The sequence below is a fragment of the Nycticebus coucang genome, chromosome 4, assembly GCF_027406575.1.
Source record: "Nycticebus coucang isolate mNycCou1 chromosome 4, mNycCou1.pri, whole genome shotgun sequence".
Classification (NCBI taxonomy): Eukaryota; Metazoa; Chordata; class Mammalia; order Primates; family Lorisidae; genus Nycticebus; species Nycticebus coucang.
In genome coordinates this window covers 1,217,662-1,237,029 of record NC_069783.1, presented here as the reverse complement: position 1 = coordinate 1,237,029, position 19,368 = coordinate 1,217,662, and the positions used below count along the sequence as shown (strand labels likewise).

Sequence of the window (19,368 nt, the reverse complement as noted above, 5' to 3'; positions counted from 1 at the left end):
CTCCACTGGCCTGGTGACCCTACACTGACCTCCTGTGTCCCACTCGTATCAGTTAAAGTAGTAAAACTCCTAAGGAAATCAAACCCACCTGAGTTCATCAGCGGTCAGGAAGATCACTGACCTACCCTCCCGTAGTCTGACCCTGGCTGCTGCTCTCACTGGACCCAAGGCCGCCCAGCTGGGTCAGCCACCCAGAGAGTCAGGCTGAGCCTGGGTGGTGCCAGCATCTGACGAAGGCCACCCATGCCTCCACGTGGGTTGGGGCACCACATGCCCCATGTAACTGGGCCCCCTAACCTGACGCAGGGACGCAAGGGAGGCAATCCTAGTGACCAGGGACACTGTGTGCCCCAAGACTAGGGAAACCTAAACAGCTGTCCCACCAGGATCCCCAGAAGGGTCACTGGGCTTGGCAGGTACAGGTTTGTCCAGGGCGGACACTGGGAGCTGAGGGCGTCTGGTTCAGAGCCGCCTCTCTCAGGTAGCAGGTTACGCAGTAAAGAGAGTTTGCTATGGGGACCGATAAGAAAATGGAGCATTTGGAGAACCTTTCTGTCTAGTAAGCCACCCGTTTGCATTTTTACTTGCAGGTGCCCCACCCCTGGCTGTGATGGCTCCGGACACATCACCGGCAATTATGCGTCTCATCGGAGGTACGTGCACAGGCTTTCCTTCCCCTAGAGCTACTCTCTCTTTCTCCCTGAAGTGACGGGGATGTCGCCCACATGGTGCACAGTCTGACACCCCTGGTAAAATTAGGGAGTCACAGACTCCGTGCCTGAGCAGTCCTCTCTGCACATGGCTTCGCAAGAACATTCCTAAAGGCCTCTGGTAGTGCCTCTTTCTAAACCAAACTGGTAGAGGAGAAGAATGACGCCCAGAGAGTGACAAGACCCTGAGAACGGCACCACCAGGCTGCTTCTAAGCCCCCAGAGGCTGGTCTCCTCGAGTTAGGGGCCCTTACTGTGCATTCCCTACAGAGGACCAGACTGGACCAGGATGGCTCACGGCTACAAACCCGGGCCTGGCACAGAGGTGTCATCTGGAGACACACAGTCCTGAGACAGAGTCTCTGCCCGCAGTAGAAACTGCCTGCGTGTCTCCTTACACCAGACACTGTGGTGAGGGGGACAGAGAGACACTTGAGTGCCAGAGAAGAAAAAACACCCACAGTCATGCTAAAGATGCTCAGGCAGGCCTTACTCAAGGTTGGTGGGAGAGAGGGGTAGGGAGGCCTCACAGGGGGAGACTCCAGGAGGACACAGTCCAGGCACAGGGTGAGTCAGTGCAAGGAGAAGGGGTCCAGGGCCAGCAGACAATGACAGAATCCTGCTGGAGGCTGGCCAGGGGACGAGACATCCTGGTGCAGGTCCAGGGATGGGGCTGTCACTAACCTGACCACCGGGATCCTCACTAAGACTGGATTCCACAGGGACAGAGCTGGAAGTCAGGAGCCTGACTGCGTGTGCTCAGAGGAGAGTTGTGTCACACAGTCTGTACTCAGGAGTCTACTACAGATGACCAATTCTTATGTTGTGTTTAGTCGGGACAAGAATGTTTCCAAGCTAGGACCTACTTAAAGTGAAGTCTCCTGCAGTGGAGAGCAGAGTGGCCCTGCCCGCAGCTAAGCCCAGCTGACAGAGCAGGTGGCAACAGCACAGGGGCTCTTCCCACAGAAAGACAAGGAGGAAAGAGGGAAGGAGGGAGGACAGCTGATGCAAGTGTGGACAGTGGGCTCGGCCTCCCCGGCCCAGGGCATGTCGCTGTGCACACGCAGCAGAGTGACCCTCCTCTGGCTGCTGGATCAGGGAGGGAACCCACATGGAGGCTGTTGGTCCCTAAAATCCTGCTGGGAGGATGGGATATGCTCCTCTGTTCATGTCCCTACCATCTGGGAGTGATGTCTGGACAGGCTTGTGTGAGAAGCCCGATTGTGGTACCCCCAGGGACCGAAGTGTGCCCCTCAGACTCAGTGACAAGGTCTCTCCCTTGACTGAGTTTCCCAACTCTGCACACTGACATTCTGGGGCAGGTGGCTCTTTGCTGTGGGTGTGCAGCAGTGCCTGTCGGTCTGACAGCCACTGCTGAGTGTCCCTGGGGCTGCCACAAACCAGGGGGTCAGAAGGGGCCTAGCACACGGCCAGGCTGCACCCACAGCACAGAACCCGCCCTGTGCCGGAACGTGGAGCAGTGCAAGCTGTGGCTTCCAACAGGAATTGCCAGAGTTAGAGCACTGGTTAAGATTAAATAAAATGTTTAAAACTCCGATTAAATATAAAACAGCAAGCACATTCTTAGAAAACAAGTCTCAGTCTTCTCTCACATCTGGAACGCCAGCACTCCGTGGTGTGTGTGTGTGCAAGCTCATTCCCTGTGTGAATGTCTGTATTTCCACCGTTTGGTTTGGTTTGGCATCGTGTAAGTTAAGTCATATTTGGTTTAAACATTTTTATTCATTTTTCACGTATTTTGGAGTGTTAAGTGGTAATAGACATGAACTTGTGATTAGAATATGATGTATTATGGGCGGCGCCTGTGGCTCAGTGAGTAGGGCGCCAGCCCCATATGCCGAGGGTGGTGGGTTCAAACCCAGCCCCGGCCAAACTGCAACAAAAAAATAGCCGGGCGTTGTGGCGGGCGCCTGTAGTCCCAGCTGCTCGGGAGGCTGAGGCAAGAGAATCGAGTAAGCCCAGGAGTTAGAGGTTGCTGTGAGCCGTGTGACGCCACGGCACTCTACCTGAGGGCAGTACAGTGAGACTCTGTCTCTACCAAAAAAAAAAAAAAAAGAATACGATGTATTAGATTTAAGCTCATCTATGCCTAGAGCAACTGGCCCAGGGTCAATCGTGGAGCTAGAAAGTAAACTTGATTTTTCTTCCGGCACCCGTGAGCACCACGCAGCCCTGCAGAGCATCAGCATGTGGAGTAGGCCTCACTGTCAGGTCACGGTCCCGGGAGCAGCTGCCCTCACACGGACGTTTGCATCAAGCTGAACACTTCATTAGGCACCGTGCTGCCTGCAGAGAGCAGACCTGACACAGAGTAGAGGCCCCAGTCACACAGGTGGAGCGCTGTGTGAGCTGCCCGCTGAGGGCAGATAGGAGCCCCGAGCCGGCAAGCAGCTTCTCCACAGTGCAATGACCACACAGAGCCCAGGACGCATCTGCCTCCTCTCCAGTGTGGTGTTCCTGCAGGTGGAATGCTGGCCGCTGAGTCTCCACTGAGCACCGCCCTCTGCTGGCGGCAGCCTGGAGCGCGAGCACACTGCCCATGGGCCAGCATCACAGCCTGCGGAGCTGGAGGTTGCTTTGCTACTCTCTGAATGGAGCAAACAGGAGGGCCCAGAGATCAGGGAGCAGAGCAGGAGCCCTCCTCCTTCCCAGAGTTGCCCTTGGGGTGGCAGGAGTGCCCAGAGCCGCCCTCTACGGGACACGGGAGAGATCTGCACCTGCTTCCCCATGTCCCATCTGTGCACAGCGCCTGAAGCGCCCCCGCACCCCTCACAGCGCGCCTGCTGACGCCATGTTTGCCAGAAAATCCCTCGTCAGATGCCCTCCCTCATTCCTCAGTGAAAAAAGAAACCTGTTTACCACTTTGCCTATAAAGGGACCCATAGAGCAGTTACTAACAGGCCTTATATTTGTATTCTTGTTTACAAACAAACAAAATGTCTATCAGGCTTTGCCCCCCAAAATCTTGTTTTCCAGTCATCTCTGTCCTTTTCTGTGATGCTTCCTGGGGCCACCTCCTTCCTTTGCAACCCACAGACCTGTTGGTGCAGGGGCTGCCCAGTGCGGCCAGGCTTCTCCCCGCCAGGCATCCCAGGTGCCTTTCAAATGGGTCACAGACAAGAGGTCCACGGTCCTGGAGTTGTTCCTGCACAGAGGCAAATGAGTGTGCTGTAGGAATTAGACTCCCACCGGAACTCCGTGCACCTGCTAGGGTTCCAGACAGGCCTGCAGTAACAAGACAAAATTTTTTGAACACTTACTATGTACCAAAAATTGCAATGAACCTTTTACATATATAATATCACCATCATATGAGATTGTCATTATCCTAATTGCAAATGAAGACACAAGAGCTTGGAGTCCCAAGCTACCCACATTGTCAACCCCAGCTCTCCTGAAGCACTTTCGTTCTGATCTTCCATAATAAGGTGCAGTATCTGAGCCTCCAGTACAACAGGCAAAGGACCGGACACTCTCCACCTGCCTGCCCCAGTATGCCCAGGGAATAGCCCATCCCCCAGGACTCACCTGCTGTGACACTAAGAAGTCTTCCATTCCAAAGACAGTGAAGACGCCAGGCTTGGGGTCACCTGCCTGGGGGGGTCTAAGGCCCTCCTTTCTAGTTGGAAGGTGTGACTCCTCCCCCAGGGAGCTTCTAGAACCTGCCAGCCCAGCCCTGCTTCTGCCCCAGATAACTGGTCTCACTCCAGGCCCACAGCCACTTAGCCTCATGCTGGGCAGCTATCCAGCTCCACTCTGGCCTGGTGCATGTCAGGCCCACTTCCCTGCACCACCTGGGTTCCCCGGTTTCCCATCTGTTCACGAACTCCAGCCTTCCCCCATCCTCTGCCAAGAGACACGGGTGAACTAAAAGTGTTTATGGTGTCTCCAGCACTGTATAACTCCAGATAAAGATGCAGGTACGTAATAGGCCCCTGTATCAGTGATAGTGAAATGTGAAAGACAGTTTCAGTCCAGAAAATTGTTAATCATTTAGAACAGAATCCCGAACATCAGCTCAGAATTCCAGAAACCTTGTGAATGGTTAATACTTACTGAGCCTGCTGTTTGTGCCTTGGGCTACAGAATGATGGTACCCAGGGTGCTCCTGGCCTCACACTGCAGACAGGCCATGGAGAAAAAGGACACATGACAGGCCCCCCACATGTTGTATTCTAGAGGGGGTGCATACAGATGTTGGGAGGCCTGTGCTACTTGTCTGAGGTGTCAGATATCATGGAAAGTCTGCATGGACATTTTATTTTTTTGCTTCTCAGCTCTCCTTACTGTTTGTGTGTTTAATATGTGGCCTCAGGCAACTATGATTCTTGTGAATTGCAGCAGAAAAGAAAAAAAGGTTGGACATCCCTGCATGTGTTCTGGGGACTTAGGAGAAACCTGAGACTGGGGGTTCTTGGGATGACATGTGGCCCAGGGCTGGTGGTCCCCAGACCGGCGTGGTAGTAGGCAGTCACCTGGCCTCAAATATACTTGTTGTATATTTATATAAAAGCAGAAACCCGATAAGCAAGCCAGGTCGAGGGCAGGGGAGCAGAGACAATGCTGAACTAAACTTTGTAGAAAAATGAGTCTCCCACCAGCCAGTGGAGGAAGATATTCTGAGCAAAGCAACAAACAGCCTTAGAAAAGGTGTCAGCATAACAGCCACGAAGTCAATGTGCATTTCACAGTGAATGATTTGGCTCAGCGTTTCAGGTATAAGTCCATGGGAGTCGTCGTAGAGAAACTTGCTTTAGGAGTCTTGATAAATTCATTTAAGGGGGTTAAACTAAAGACACACCCAAGTAAGGGAGCTGCAGAGTTGGCAGGGGCCTACGGGACGTGCTGTCAGAGGCGAGTGGCTTCAGGGAGTGTGATGCAGAAAACTGGCACATGGAGAAGGTGCAGGAGGTAATGGGGACTCCAGCGTGGGGATGGTGAGGTGAGGGAGGAGGCAGGAAGGGCCTGGGACACGGAGGTCCCGGACAATGTCATTGTCATCCTGTGGAAGTGAAGGAAGCCAAATGAGTGGGGCCCGGTTCTGGCCAAGTGCATTAACTCTGAGACTCTCTAAGTGTGTCCAGATGAACATAGGGGAACGGTGATCAGAGATAACGAAGGTGTCGTCACCAGCAGACACACTGCTTCACCCTGCTGACTGCACTTCTAAAAACGGAAGATGGGTCCAGATGCCAAGAAGTGAACTTCAGAGCACACAGCGGGGTGGGATGGGGGCTACAAGCAGAAGGACGGGGTGGGGGGATGACGTTTGTAGGTTCAACTTTAGACCCTGGAAAGGGCTCACAAATAGAGACGGAAGGTGAGAGCAGAGCTGTAGAATCGCCGAGCGCCTCCCGTGCCCAGCGCCTGTGTCTCCTGTGACCACTTCCACTGCCATAGCCATGACTAGTGTTTCTACCCCGTGACAGTCCCTCCCTCACTAGTGCCACCACGGGAGCTGGCAGCCTGCACCCCTCCCCAGCACAGCAACTCCGTGGAGAATCCCATGCTGGGCTAGGGTCAGGGCAAGTGATGGGTGTTCATTTCGGTGGTATAAGCAGAGAAAGAGTTTTCAAGTATTGAATAAGTTTTACTTCCATCATTCCTGGGTTCTGGTGCTCAGTTGGCTAGTAGGGAAAAGTCCCCTTGTTCCCATCCAGCATGAAGATTAGGAAGTAGTAAAAAGTGCAAAGTTTGCAGTCCAACATTATCATTCTGCCCCTGAGAACAAGGCCCTGGGCCTGTGGTGCCCTGGCCAGTGGGAACAGAGAGGGTGGGGTGAGGACCCAGGGCACAGGCGCCGAGCTGCCCCAAGTGCGCCACACTGTACACAGCCTTCTCGTGGGTGTCGTGGGGCCAATGCCTCCCAGGCACATGGGACCGGAACCAGCCTGGAAACACACAGGAAGGTGGGCCCAGGCCTGGGCGGGGACTGAGGCCTCTCAGCACAGTGGGCTCCCTCTAAGGACCATGTGCTTCTCAAGGCTCCAGCCAAGTCTAATACCTGCCACAAGCTCAGAGCAGGGAGAGCGAGCTGAGGCCCCACCTGGGACTCCCCTGAGCACCAGCATTAGTGTTCACGCTCCATGCTAGGGCCTTTCAGCAAATCACCTACCTAGTTTCTGGTTCTCAACTGATTTCTGATTCTTCGGTTCTTTTCGGAACATGCCATTTATTTTGTATATTCTTCTGTGAGTCTTCATCTGTGTGTGTGTGAATATGTACACGGCCAGCTGGAAAACTTCCTTTAGAAAAATCTCCAACTTCTCCATGTCCCAAACTTTGAAAATTAAATAGAATAAGCACGTTCAGCTTCCACTGCACCTTCTGCAGATATTGCCACGAGCCCGCACTTGAGGTGAATTGGGGCAGGTTGCTAGCACCTCCATCCCTCCAGAATGCGGCTGAGGTGGAGGCTGGGCACAGCTGACAGAGACTGACTCACCAGGAACGGGAGCCGGGAAGCCCTGCGGTTCTCCTGCGGGCTCCCCAGTCTCTGTGCACCTGTCCGTCCTCCCTGTCTCTGATCCCTCCCTCCCTCCCTCTCTCTCTCCGTCCCTCTGTTCCTCTCTTGCTCTCCTTCTCTCTCTCCCGCTCCCCCTCCATCTCTCTCTCTCCCTCTCTCCGTCTGTCTCTGTCTCAGCATCTGTAGTGACACCCTGCTGCCTCTGTCCCCCCAAGTCTCCACCTGTGTCCAGCCTACCCCATCTCCCCTGAAAGCCTCTTTGCTGTGAAGGCCATGAGGGCCACCAGGGCTGTGAGGAAGGGTCCTGCCCCCTGGGTTCTGACCCCAGCCCAGAAGCACAGGCTTCAGGAGAGAATCGAGTCAAAGCCTCCGCAGTTGTCTAGTGTCTGGCCAGCATGAGCAGTGTGATGCTTTCTGAAACACATTTCTTCTTTAGCCTTTCAGGTTGCCCAAGAGCAAAGAAGAGCGGCATCAGGATAGCTCAGAGCAAGGAGGACAAGGATGACCAAGAGCCCATCAGGTAGGGGCCAGGCCGGCCAGGGAGCACGTGCTCATCAGCAGGAAAGAGACGAAATGTGTGCTCAGTGGGCATCTTAGAGCTCTCAGGAGGCTAATGGCAGCCAGCGTCCCAAACCAGAGCTCTCCTGCTCACTGGCTGACAAGCTGCAGGTGCTGTCCAGCAGTGAGTGGTAACCACCCCCTGATGTTCTGAGTGACAGAATCACAAAACCCCCCCTCTCCTCCTGGTGGCAAAAGCAGCTGAGGGAAGTCCTGAAGCATTGACACAACCCCACAGAGAAAGCTTTACTGATTCTCTCTAATGAACACCACTCAGTTCTAAGGCAGGACTGGAAGCCAGGGCTGACCCAGCCCCAGTCCATGGGCCCCACGCTGCGGCTGCACAGAGCGTGTGTGCCCCGTGCTGAGGCCTCAGAGCCCACACGGGACACCTGGCACAGCCTCCTGAAATTCACTGTCACTCAACGTCTTTGGGGAAAATGTTTAATTAAAACAAAATAATGAATTAAAGGGACTCTGTGGCCCTTCTCTGCAGCCCCTCCATCTCCCTGCCTGTGCCTGGTCTCTGCCTCCCCTGTCTGTGCCCTGTCTGTGTACCTCCCCCTTTCTCGCCTTCCATTTCTGTGCCCCTCTGTCTGTGCCCCACTGTTCCAGGGGCCTTGATGTGGCTCAAAAACTTACCAGTTGGAAGGGCATTTCCTGGCTTCCAGAGAATCTGGCAAATGAATCAATGTCCTCTCACTTTGGAGAAGAGCATGAGAAAGCCTCTAAACATAACCCCGATGTCTTCTGATGAAGCTGCGATTCTGTTCCAAGCAGTGTCTGCTAGACATCTGTGTGCCAATGGCTGCCACGGTCTCAGTGGGTCTCTGTGACCCACAGGGCTGGTCCTTACCCAGGTCCTCACAGAACTGCCTTCCACGAGCTCTGAAAGGGCTGCTGCCAGGCAGGGCCGTGGGTGCTCCAGCTGGTGGCACCCTCCTCGGTTTCCCTGCCCACCCTTCCTTCCTCCCCTGTCCCTCCCTCATTCTCTCCTCCCTCCCTCTCCTTCCTCCCTCTCTTTCCTCCATTCCTCTCCCTACCTTCCTCCTTTCCTCTTCCCTGTCCTCCCTCCCTCTGCCTGCCCAGTGCCCATCAGCTGTGTGGACTTTGTGATGTAGGCCCCGGGTCTGAGGCAGCCAGACAGTAATGTGTCCCCTCTGTCTGCCATGCAGGTGTCCGGTGCCCGGCTGCGACGGCCAGGGCCACATCACGGGAAAGTATGCCTCGCACCGCAGCGCCTCCGGGTGCCCCCTGGCCGCCAAGAGGCAGAAGGACGGGTACCTCAATGGCTCCCAGTTCTCCTGGAAGTCAGTCAAGACGGAAGGCATGTCCTGCCCCACGCCGGGATGCGACGGGTCGGGGCACGTCAGCGGCAGCTTCCTCACACACCGGAGGTGAGTGCTCACGTCCTTGGCCCTGGCTTGGTCAGCTGGACTAGGAGCTCTGTCCTGTGGCTGGCTGTGATGGGAGCAGGTGTCAGCCATTACTTCATCATCACCCAAGTTTAAGAAGAAATGGGTGAAAACTGTCATAGCAAACTGACAAACTCGGAGGTCTGGAGAGAGAGGGAAGCAATCTTAAATCTGTTTGAAGAGAGCCCTCCTTAACCCCATCTATGAAGTAGAACAGCAGTTTTTAATGTTTTTAATCAGGATTTACATTGAGAAATAGATTTTAATTTTAGACACACAGACACATATAACATTTTCTAGAATCATTTATGTTCAGGCCCCACTTGGGGAAAGAGGGCAGCATTTGCTGCGGCAGACTCGTGATGAATGTGCCAAAGACACATGGACACAAATATCCAACCAGCTGCATTCGTTTTTATTTGCTTAATCCAGAAAGAAATGCAGCTAGTGTGTTGTCCCAGGCAAGGCCTGTTCCGTGGACTGAATGTGCCAAAGGGCTGTGGGGCACGACGGGCTGAGGCGGGGCGCCTCCAAGGCCAGTGGAGCCCGCAGGACTGACAGTGCTGCCCGCAGGAGCACTCGTGACCTCTGGGAACTGGGCGTTCCCTGCACGGGGCTCATACCAGCACCTCTGTATCTATGGAGCCGTCTCAAACTCAGAGCGAGCAGAGTGGGAAAGTGACATGTTCAGGGCATGTGTCACTAGCCTTACCAACTACTAAGGAATATTATTTAATTATTAAAGAAATCCCACTCAGGTAGGATATTTGAACAATATAAATGGGTTTAAAGAGAAAAAACCAGCATACTTTCCCTGACCTGGCCTCTCTACCCTGTTTCCAGAGGCAGGTGGCTTATCTGGACAAAAAGCTCGTAGCACAATGCCAGGCACACACAGACACACGCACACACACGCACACACACATACCTGGCACCACCAGCCCCCTGCCACACAGGCAGACCCTGGGTCTCCAGACCCCTGCATAAGGACCCCAAAGCCCAGCAGGTAGGCATGTCTGTTCCTGGGTGGACCTCCCTCCGCAAACAGGTGAGGTGTCCCTCAAAGTTAACATCCCGCTGTGCCACTGCTGTCCCTGTTCTGGGTCTGCGTGTCTCAGAGGACTCCACATAAATGTCCTTCTGTCCACAGGGGTGTGTCCTGTGCAGCCACATCTTCAGGGTATAGTCTGGAAGCAAAAATGCTTGTTTTCAAATTTTGACAGACAGTGACAAAATGCCCTCCAAAAGTTCTTACTGCCCCAAATCATAGGCCAATAATGAAATTTATTAAAACTTTCAGAGCTTCTCTAGCCTACATGACAAATAAGTAAGGACATTCTCTCCAGGAACCACTGAGCTCCAGGTGCTATGCCCGAGGATGACGTCTTAGAAAGCCAAGGCCCCCGGGACCCTTGCACCCAGGGAGAGCTTTCCTCTGGCTTAGATTGTGTCCTCTTGACTTTAGGGGCAGATGCCTGCTGTTTGCTCCTGTCCCCACAGCTCTGGCTGAGTTGGCATGTTGGGGTCAAGAGAATAGCCACCTGTGGGCATAGAGTGTGACGGGTGCGAGCCCAGGAGTGGGAGGTGAAGAGCAGGCTGTCCCTCCCAGCCCCTCCAGGATGCTGCTGGTACCCTTGGGCCCTCACCCTCCATCTCTGCTGCCTGCCAGCCTCGCCTTGGTTTCTCTTCCATAAGGGGCACTTGCCAGGCCCTACCAGAGCACAGGGTCTGCTCAGATGCATGAACCAGTCTCAGCAAGCCGCAGGCCGTATTCAGTGAGCAAAACCACAGCACGCAGGCTCAGCTCACCTGGAATCTGCACACTCTGCCCCTGCTGGTTGCCCACCCTCGCCCAGGGCTTGGCAGACCCCTCTGGAGGGTCCTGGGCCCGTGGAGACAACAGAAGTTCAGGGCCTGCCCTGCAGCCTGCCCGGCCTGGCCCCACACGTGAGATGTAGGGAGGGTGCTGATGTACCAGCCTTGACCGCATTTCCCACGCGTTCCTGCCTTGTGCCAGCAGAGCAATGTGGAGACACTGAATCTGTTTTACTTAGAGGCTCTCTCAGAGGAAGAAGGACATTGAGGTGGGGGGACAAGTGTTCTAGACCACTGGTGCAGAGTGACACCTTGGGTTGAAAGGCACATGGGTGAGGGGAATGGGCGGACCTGAGCATCGTGGGCCTGCATTTTGTTTAGTTTTGTTTTTATAATTGTGGTAAAATATTCATGACGTAAAATTTACCATCCTAAACATTTTAAAGCGAGGCAGTGTTAGGTATGTGATGGTCCCCAGCTTAACTTTTCGATTTTACAATGGTGCAAAAGCGGCACACAGTGGAAACTGCACTGGGGACCTCACACCACCACTGTGTTCACTTTGGGTACTGGAGTCAGGAGATGATCTGAGTATTCCACACTTGGTTATAAAGCAGGTTGTGTGTTAGATGATTTTGCTCAACTTCAGCTAAGGTAAGCGTTCTGAGCACGCCAGGGGGAGCTACGTGCATGGTGTCACGCGTTCCCGAACTCAGGTGGGCTAACAGGGACGTGACCCCACCAGCAGCAGGGGAGCATCTGTGCTCACACTATCGGGAGGCAGTGCTCTGAGCATTATCCTCATCCCGTGTTGAGATTCCATTAGACAACGCTCCCTCTCCCGCCCACCACTTCACTTTCTGTCTCTGTGAGTTTGACTAGGCTGGGCACCTCCCATAAGTAGAATCACATACTGGTTGTGGGCTTATTTCTCTTAACACAGTGTCCTCAAAGTCCATTCACAGGTCAGAATTTCCTTCCTTTCTAAGCCCAAACAATATCTCATTGTGTGCTGACCAGGGTGTCTGTCTGTTGAACAAGTTTCCGTTCATCTCGTTATGTAGACAAAGTGCTCTCTTCTGGGCGGGTAATAATGCAGGACACCAGCTTATTCTAGTCGTGACCTTTCCCTATCCTTGGGGGCCCCTGGCCTAGCCACAGTGCTGAGGCCAACAGGTGGTTTTCCCAAACCTTTGCAGCCTGGGTAAGCAGGAGCTTCCCAAAAGGACAGGGCTGGTGTGTAACGTCACAACATGGGTCTCTGTGTACACCCCACACACTGAGAAAACAAAGAAGCCTTCAGAATCAGGAGCAAAGACAAGGCTGAAACAGAAATCACCTGCTGTATTTCTTTCTCCTCCCAAATTGTGATGTAGTTAGATGCTGAAGGACTGCTTTCAAGCAGGTGCCGACACCCAGAGCGCAGGTACAGCAGGCTCGGTGCCTTGGACAGGACCCAGGCCGGGGCCTCCATGCTTCCATCTCCTCTGTGGGGAAGTCACTTTTGTCTCATTTCAGAGCAAGTTCTGGACTAGTCTATGGTCTTTATGCAGTTAAGGTTCAGGTGGGAGGCTTTTTCCCTGTTCTTGTTTCCTGAGCTAAGTCATGCCTATGAAGAGGAGAGCTGATATGAAGGAAATAAAAAATGTTTTCTTTACTTTTAGGACTCACTAAATATTCTTAAAAAAAAAAAAAAAAAAAACAGTGGTTACAAGTAAAGGTCAATCCTTCAAAACTATACACTTCCTCACATATATCAGGCAAATATTTCTACTAAGGCATGCACTGATATTCAAACAGTAAAAGAAAGACGCCTAAGTCCTTTAGTACAGACAGTACATTAGCACATGCCCTTCATGAACAATTCATTCCTGCTGTCTCCTGAGTGGCTCAGAGTAAAGACCACACCACTAGGGGCTTGTCCACAAGAGGAGACATAGGTCCACCTGTCACCACATGTCAGAGTCATGGCTGGTCCCTACCATGACCAAGAAGCCCATTACCATTCCAAGGACCAAGCCAGGCCCTCTCTGCTTTGACATGTGATGCCCATGAATTTCTGAAAAGACGCAGCATTGTGAATGGGACAGAGATGAGATGGAGTATGGTGAACGTGAGGTTACCGAATGGAGTATTGTAAGTGTGAAGGTGACCAGACATTGTGAATGTGTGAGGTGACTACATGGAGTATTACAAATGTGAGGTGACTACATGGAGTATTACAAATGTGAGGTGACTACATGGAGTATTATGAGTGTGAAGGTTACCAGAAGTATTGCGAACGTGAGGTAACTGGATGGAGTATTATGAATGTGAGGGGACTACATGGAGTTTTGTGAACGTGAGGTGACTACATGGAGTTTTCTGAATGTGAGGTGACCAAATGGAGTATCATGAACTTGAGGTGACTGACTACATGGAGTATTGTGAACATGAGGTGACTAGATGGAGTTTTGTGAACGTGAGGTGACTACATGGAGTATTGTGACTGTGAAGTGACCAGATAGAGTATTGTTAAATATGAAGGTTACCAGATGGAGTTTTGTGAATGTGAGGTAACTAGATGGAGTATTGTGAATGTGAGGTGACTACATAGAGTATTGGGAACGTGAAGTGACTACATGGAGTTTTGTGAACGTGAGGTGACTAGATGGAGTATCATGAACGTGAGATGACTACATGGAGTATCATGAATGTGAGGTGACTACATGGAGTTTTGTGAACGTGAGGTGACCACATGGAGTATTGTGAATGTGAGGTGACTAGATGGAGTATCGTGAACATGAGGTGACTACATGGAGTTTTGTGAACGTAAAGTGACTACATTTAGTTTTGTGAACGAGAGGTGACTACATGGAGTGTTGTGAACGTGAGGTGACTGCATGGAGTTTTGTGAACATGAGGTGACTACATGGAGTATTGTGAATGTGAGATGACTACATGGAGTTTTGTGAACGTGAGGTGACTACACGGAGTATCGTGAACGTGAGATGACTACATGGAGTTTTGTGAACATTAGGTGACTACATGGAGTATCGTGAACATGAGGTGACTACATGGATTATTGTGAACATAAAGTGACTACATGGAGTTTTGTGAACGTGAGGTGACTAGATGGAGTATCGTGAACGTGAGGTAACTACATGGAGTATTGTGACTGTGAAGTGACCAGATAGAGTATTGTTAAGTATAAAGGTTACCAGATGGAGTATTGTGAACGTGAGGTGACTACATGGAGTTTTGTGAACGTGAGGTGACTAGATGCAGTATCATGAACGTGAGGTGACTAAATGGAGTATCGTGAACGTGAGGTGACTAGATGGAGTTTTGTGAACGTGAGGTGACTACATGGAGTATTGTGACTGTGAAGTGACCAGATAGAGTATTGGTAAGTATGAAGGTTACCAGATGGAGTATTGTGAATGTGAGGTGACTACATGGAGTATTGTGACTGTGAAGTGACCAGATAGAGTATTGTTAAGTATGAAGGTTACCAGATGGAGTATTGTGAATATGAGGTGACTACATGGAGTATTGTGACTGTCAAGTAACCAGATAGAGTATTAGTAAGTATGAAGGTTACTAGATGGAGTATTGGGAACATGAGGTGACCAGATGGAGTATTGTGAATGGCAGAAACATTCTGGGACTGTGACATTTCCTAGTGTTCTGCTGTGCTGGGCACATTATTTCCCAAATGTAGAGCAACTCAGAGAAGATTTTTAATTAAATCTATGACATGAGTTGCTGGTAGAATTAGTTGGGTAATGTCTATACAATGCTTAGAGCAGCAGAGTGACATGTCCAGAAAATGTATCCCATTTCCTTAGCTGCTATTAGGGTTAGAAGCCACAATGAAGACAGCCTGGCCCCTCAGGAAAGGCTTGGTGCTCTCCCTGAGCTCCGTGGCACACTCTAGGGACAGCCTTAGCCTCTCTCCCTTACTCTGTCCCCTCACCCTGTGGTCTTGCTGCACAGGGCAGGGCCCAGACCCACACTACCCCATGCAGTGATGCCCAGAATGGAGGAGCTGCTTTTGCGAGATAGCCTGACCTCAGCAAGTGTGAATTTACACATAAACAACCACACAAGGCAGGGTCTGATGATTAGGCCCATGCATCCTTCTGTAGGCCCTCAGCCCCGTCCCTGTTCCTCCAGGGACCTGCTCACCTCCCTCCCAAACTCTCCCACCAAGTGAGCACCCCTGCAGATGCCGAGTTGCTCTACACTTGGGAAATGATACGCCCAGCTCTGTGTCCCTCTCCCAGGAGCCAAAGCCCTAAGCTGAACAGGTGGGGACAAAGTCAGATATAACCTCCACAGCACAACTTCCACATTACGACCACCACAATGCGACCTCCACAGCATGATCTCCACAGTAGCACTACCACAGCGTAATCTCCACAGCACAACCTCCAAAGCATGACCTCCACAGAACAACCTCCATAGTATGACTACCACAGCACTGCATGCACAGTATGACTCCCATAGTACAACCAGCACAGCACGACCTCCACAGTATGACCACCACAGTACGAACACCGAAGTACAACTTCCACAGTACGACCAGCATAGTACAGCATCCACAGTACAACCACATATAACTACCACCATACAACCACCACAATAAACATCCACATCCAACCACACAGAATAACCACACAGTACAACATCCACAGTACACTCACCATAGTACAACATCCACGAACAACCACAAAAGTACAACATCCACAGTACAACCACACAGTACAACATCCACAGTACAACCACACAGAACAACCTCTACAGGACAACAACCACAGTACAACCACACAGCACTACATCCACAGCACAATCACCATAGTACAACCAAACAGTACAATATAATCACACAATACAACATCCACAATATAATCACCATAGTACAGCATCCACAGTCCAGTCACCAGAGTACAATCACCATGTGTGGATAATCACCACAGTACAAAATCCACAGTATAATTCACAGTACAATCACCATGGTACAAGCACATAGTACAATCACCACAGTATAACCACACAGGACAATTACCATGGTACAACCACACAGTATGACTACACAGTACAACTACATAGTACAACTTCTACAGTACAGCCACCACCACCACATTACAACCACAACAGCCACAGTACAACACAACCGCCACAACTATAGTACAACCACTATAACACATCCACCACAATACAGCAACCACAGTGCAACCACCATGGGTACAATAACCACAACCACTGCTACATCGGAAGTGCTGTGGCAAGAATATGGGCTGTCAGTGGTCCTGCTGACTCTGCAGTGGCACAGGTGTGCCTCATCATGATCTACTTCCACATGTCACTGCCATGTGAGGCAACTCTGAGCAACAACTCATGTTCATAGAAATGTCGTAGTTCACATATTAAAAAAGGACCACAACTTATAGCAAAATAGAAAAACATTTGGACCAGGAGTCCAAAGTTGCTTACCAAAAGTGATAGTGTTTGTTTCCCAGGGCCACCCTAACAAATTCACCTAAATAAGGGTGCTTAAAATAAGACAAACACATTTCCTCACAACTCTTCAGGCCAGCAGTCAGAAATCCCAGTGTTGGGATTGTGATCCCTGCCTCATGGCCATGTAGCCTTCTTCCCTCTCTTTAGGACCAGAGTTCTCAGGGCGGCGCCTGTGGCTCAGTTGGTAAGGTGCCGGCCCCATATACCGAGGGTGGCGGGTTCAAACCCGGCCCAGACCAACTGCAACCAAAAAATGACCTACATTGACTTTATAAACCCACAAAGGACAATACAGTTCAACCACATAAATAAATGAAATTAAAGGTTTACTTAGAAAGTTAAAATACAAAGTTGAGGAAATCTATAAAGTACAAAGAAATGATGAAAAATGTAAAAACAAAAAAATAGCACAACAGCTCAAGTGTAACAATCAAATAATAGTAGCTTCTGGAAAAAGTAAAATAAAGAAAATGGAAAAAAGAAAATAACCAGAGAAAAAAGACAAGAGATATCTCCAGTTCAGAGATCTTAGGTTCCCAGGTAGAAGGGCCTGTGTGTGAAGAACAGAAGGATGAACCGTCTCAGTCAGTGTCCACCAGGCTCCACCAGACAAGCTTAACCAGTGGAGATAAATGTGCAGATTAATCGGAAGGAACTGGCTTACTCCATCTTGGGGGCTGGCTAAGCAAGTCCAAATTCTGTAGAGCAGAAAGGCAAGCTGGACATTCTCGGGCAGCAGCTGAAGTTACATTCCACAGGCAGACTTTCTTCTTCCTCTAGGAAACCACAATTTGGTTTGTCAGGTCTTTCAACTGGTAGGGTCAGACTCACCTGGAGTATTGAAGATAATCTCCTTATGAGAGTCACCTGATGTGCTACAAAACACTGTCACAGCAACATTTAGATAATGAATGTTTGATCACACAACTGAATGCTGTGGCCTCTGTAGCTTCACACATTAAAGTAATTATCACAAACAACCAGAGTCGTCAAAACACTTAGGAAAATGATTGCGCACTGAGAATTCTATACCCAACCAAACTATCAATGGAGAGTAAAGGCAGGAAGGTCCCTCTAGTGGGCAGCCAAATCCCAGCCCCTCTCCTCACGCTCCTCAGGTGGGCATTGTCTACTGAGCGCTGCTGTCTCAGGCCTGCCCACTTCCTCCCTGCTCCAGGCCCCCACCAACTTCCTGGCTGACCTCTAGCTGCTATTCCACCCTTTATGCTGCCTCGGTGAGCTCCCTACCAGGCAAACCCTACTGAGCAGTTTCCTGGATTATTCTTCTCTGATCCTTTGTCATTGCCTAAAGAAGATGCACCCAACTCCTCTGCAAGGCAAGAAGGTCCTCACTGTTAGCCCTGCCCATCTCTGCAGCCCTGTCCATCCTCCCCCTCTTGGTCATGCCCAGTTCCAAATTTAAGTCTCAGGTTGTTCTTCCTGCCCTCTACCCACTTCCACCACATATCCAGCCTTTACCCACAGACTTCACCTCCCTCTGGTGTACCTCACATCGTCAGATTACAAGGAGACTTGTATTCAAAGGCATTTCTGCCCCAGCTGGACTTGAGCTCCTCCAGGGCAGTGCTTGGACATAAGACGGGGGAGGAGTGGAAACCTCTAAGGTCAGTGCTGGGCAGCCTGGGCATAGATCCCATGCTGCTGCTACTAACTCCGTGGCCTGGGGCAAGTTAACTACTCTGTACCTCAGTTTTCTCCTCTGCAAAATGAGATCATAGTAGATTGCTGCACCGTAGGTCGAGTCCTAACAGCATGCAGGGACATGATAAGCAAGGGGTTAGCGTAGCTGTTAATGTAATGCGTAAACTAAAGAAGTGTTCCTCTAATGAGTGACTACAGATAGGAAGTTTGACCACCTGCATAAATGGTTCTTCAAAATATCTCTACTTGAGCTTTCTTTTCCTAACAGTGTTTTGATGATCACTGCTGAGTAGAAAAGGCTCAGAACACCTCGTGGGCCATGTCTGCCTACGCTGCAGGAGCTCTACAGGGAGCTGCCATGCCTCTGGCTTTCGAGGGTGTTTGTCTCCTGAGGCAGGTGGACAGCTGTGACACCCACCTGTCGGCCCGCACAGAACCCAGGACAGCTGGTACTCACCCTCGCTGCTGGCCCAGACCCTGCAGCTCCTGAGGGCTTTCCCTGGAAAGCAGAGGAGCCCCCGGCCTTGTCTGCAGAGGCCTCTTGTGGACGAGCTGATGGTAATGGGGTCCTCAACTCCTGAGCCTAAACATGGCTGGGCTTCCCTCTAGGGACGGGTTCCCTTGATGATAGCTTATTTTGAGATCATAACTTTTAAGTCATTTTTGGTTATTAAAGTAGTTCATTTCCTAAGCTCCTCGGATTTCAATCCTGTTCTTTTAAAAACCTCATTCTCCTGTTTGATTTGAAGCACTCACCCAGGCCAGTGCCGTGGGGGAGAGGCCTCCATCTGGGCCTCTTGCCCAGCCCCTGCTTCTGGGGAGGAGGAACAGGGCTTGGGAGGCCTCTTCATGGCCCTGCCATGGCAGTTTGTGCTCTGCTCAGAGGGATAACCACCGCTCGTCACAAATGTATCACCCCCACTTTCTCTCTGCTCTTTTATGAGGCAGGTTGGTTCCAGACTTCCCAGTTTTGCCCCCGTACCTGTCAGGGAGTCCTGCATAGAGGTCACCATCTGAGAAGCCAGTCCCTGGGCACTGCGCATTCCTTAGTGAGGTGCACGTGAAGAGCACCTTAAAACCTCCTACCCTTGCAGTATGCAGAGGCCCTGACAACACTGTCATACATGATGGCCAGTATCCAAGGGTGCTTGCGAAAGCCTAATTCCCCCATAATGCAAGCAAAATTGATGGACAAAGGAGGCCACTGCCAAGCCTG

General features: G+C 51.1%; 1 protein-coding gene across 14 annotated transcripts in view; it reads left to right on the top strand.

Annotated features, from left to right (window-relative positions):
* The window catches only part of MYT1L (myelin transcription factor 1 like), a 476,241-nt gene that overhangs the window by 435,520 nt on the left and 21,353 nt on the right, over positions 1-19,368 (top strand). For all 14 annotated transcript variants that reach the window (XR_008379597.1, XR_008379596.1, XM_053588628.1 and 11 more), the window contains 3 exons: positions 591-653; positions 7,634-7,717; positions 8,931-9,152. Coding sequence is in view for 12 of the 14 variants with exons in the window: in XM_053588628.1 (XP_053444603.1) it covers positions 591-653; positions 7,634-7,717; positions 8,931-9,152 (369 nt within the window). In the remaining 2 variants the exon portion in view is untranslated. The remainder of the gene's footprint in view (positions 1-590; positions 654-7,633; positions 7,718-8,930; positions 9,153-19,368) is intronic.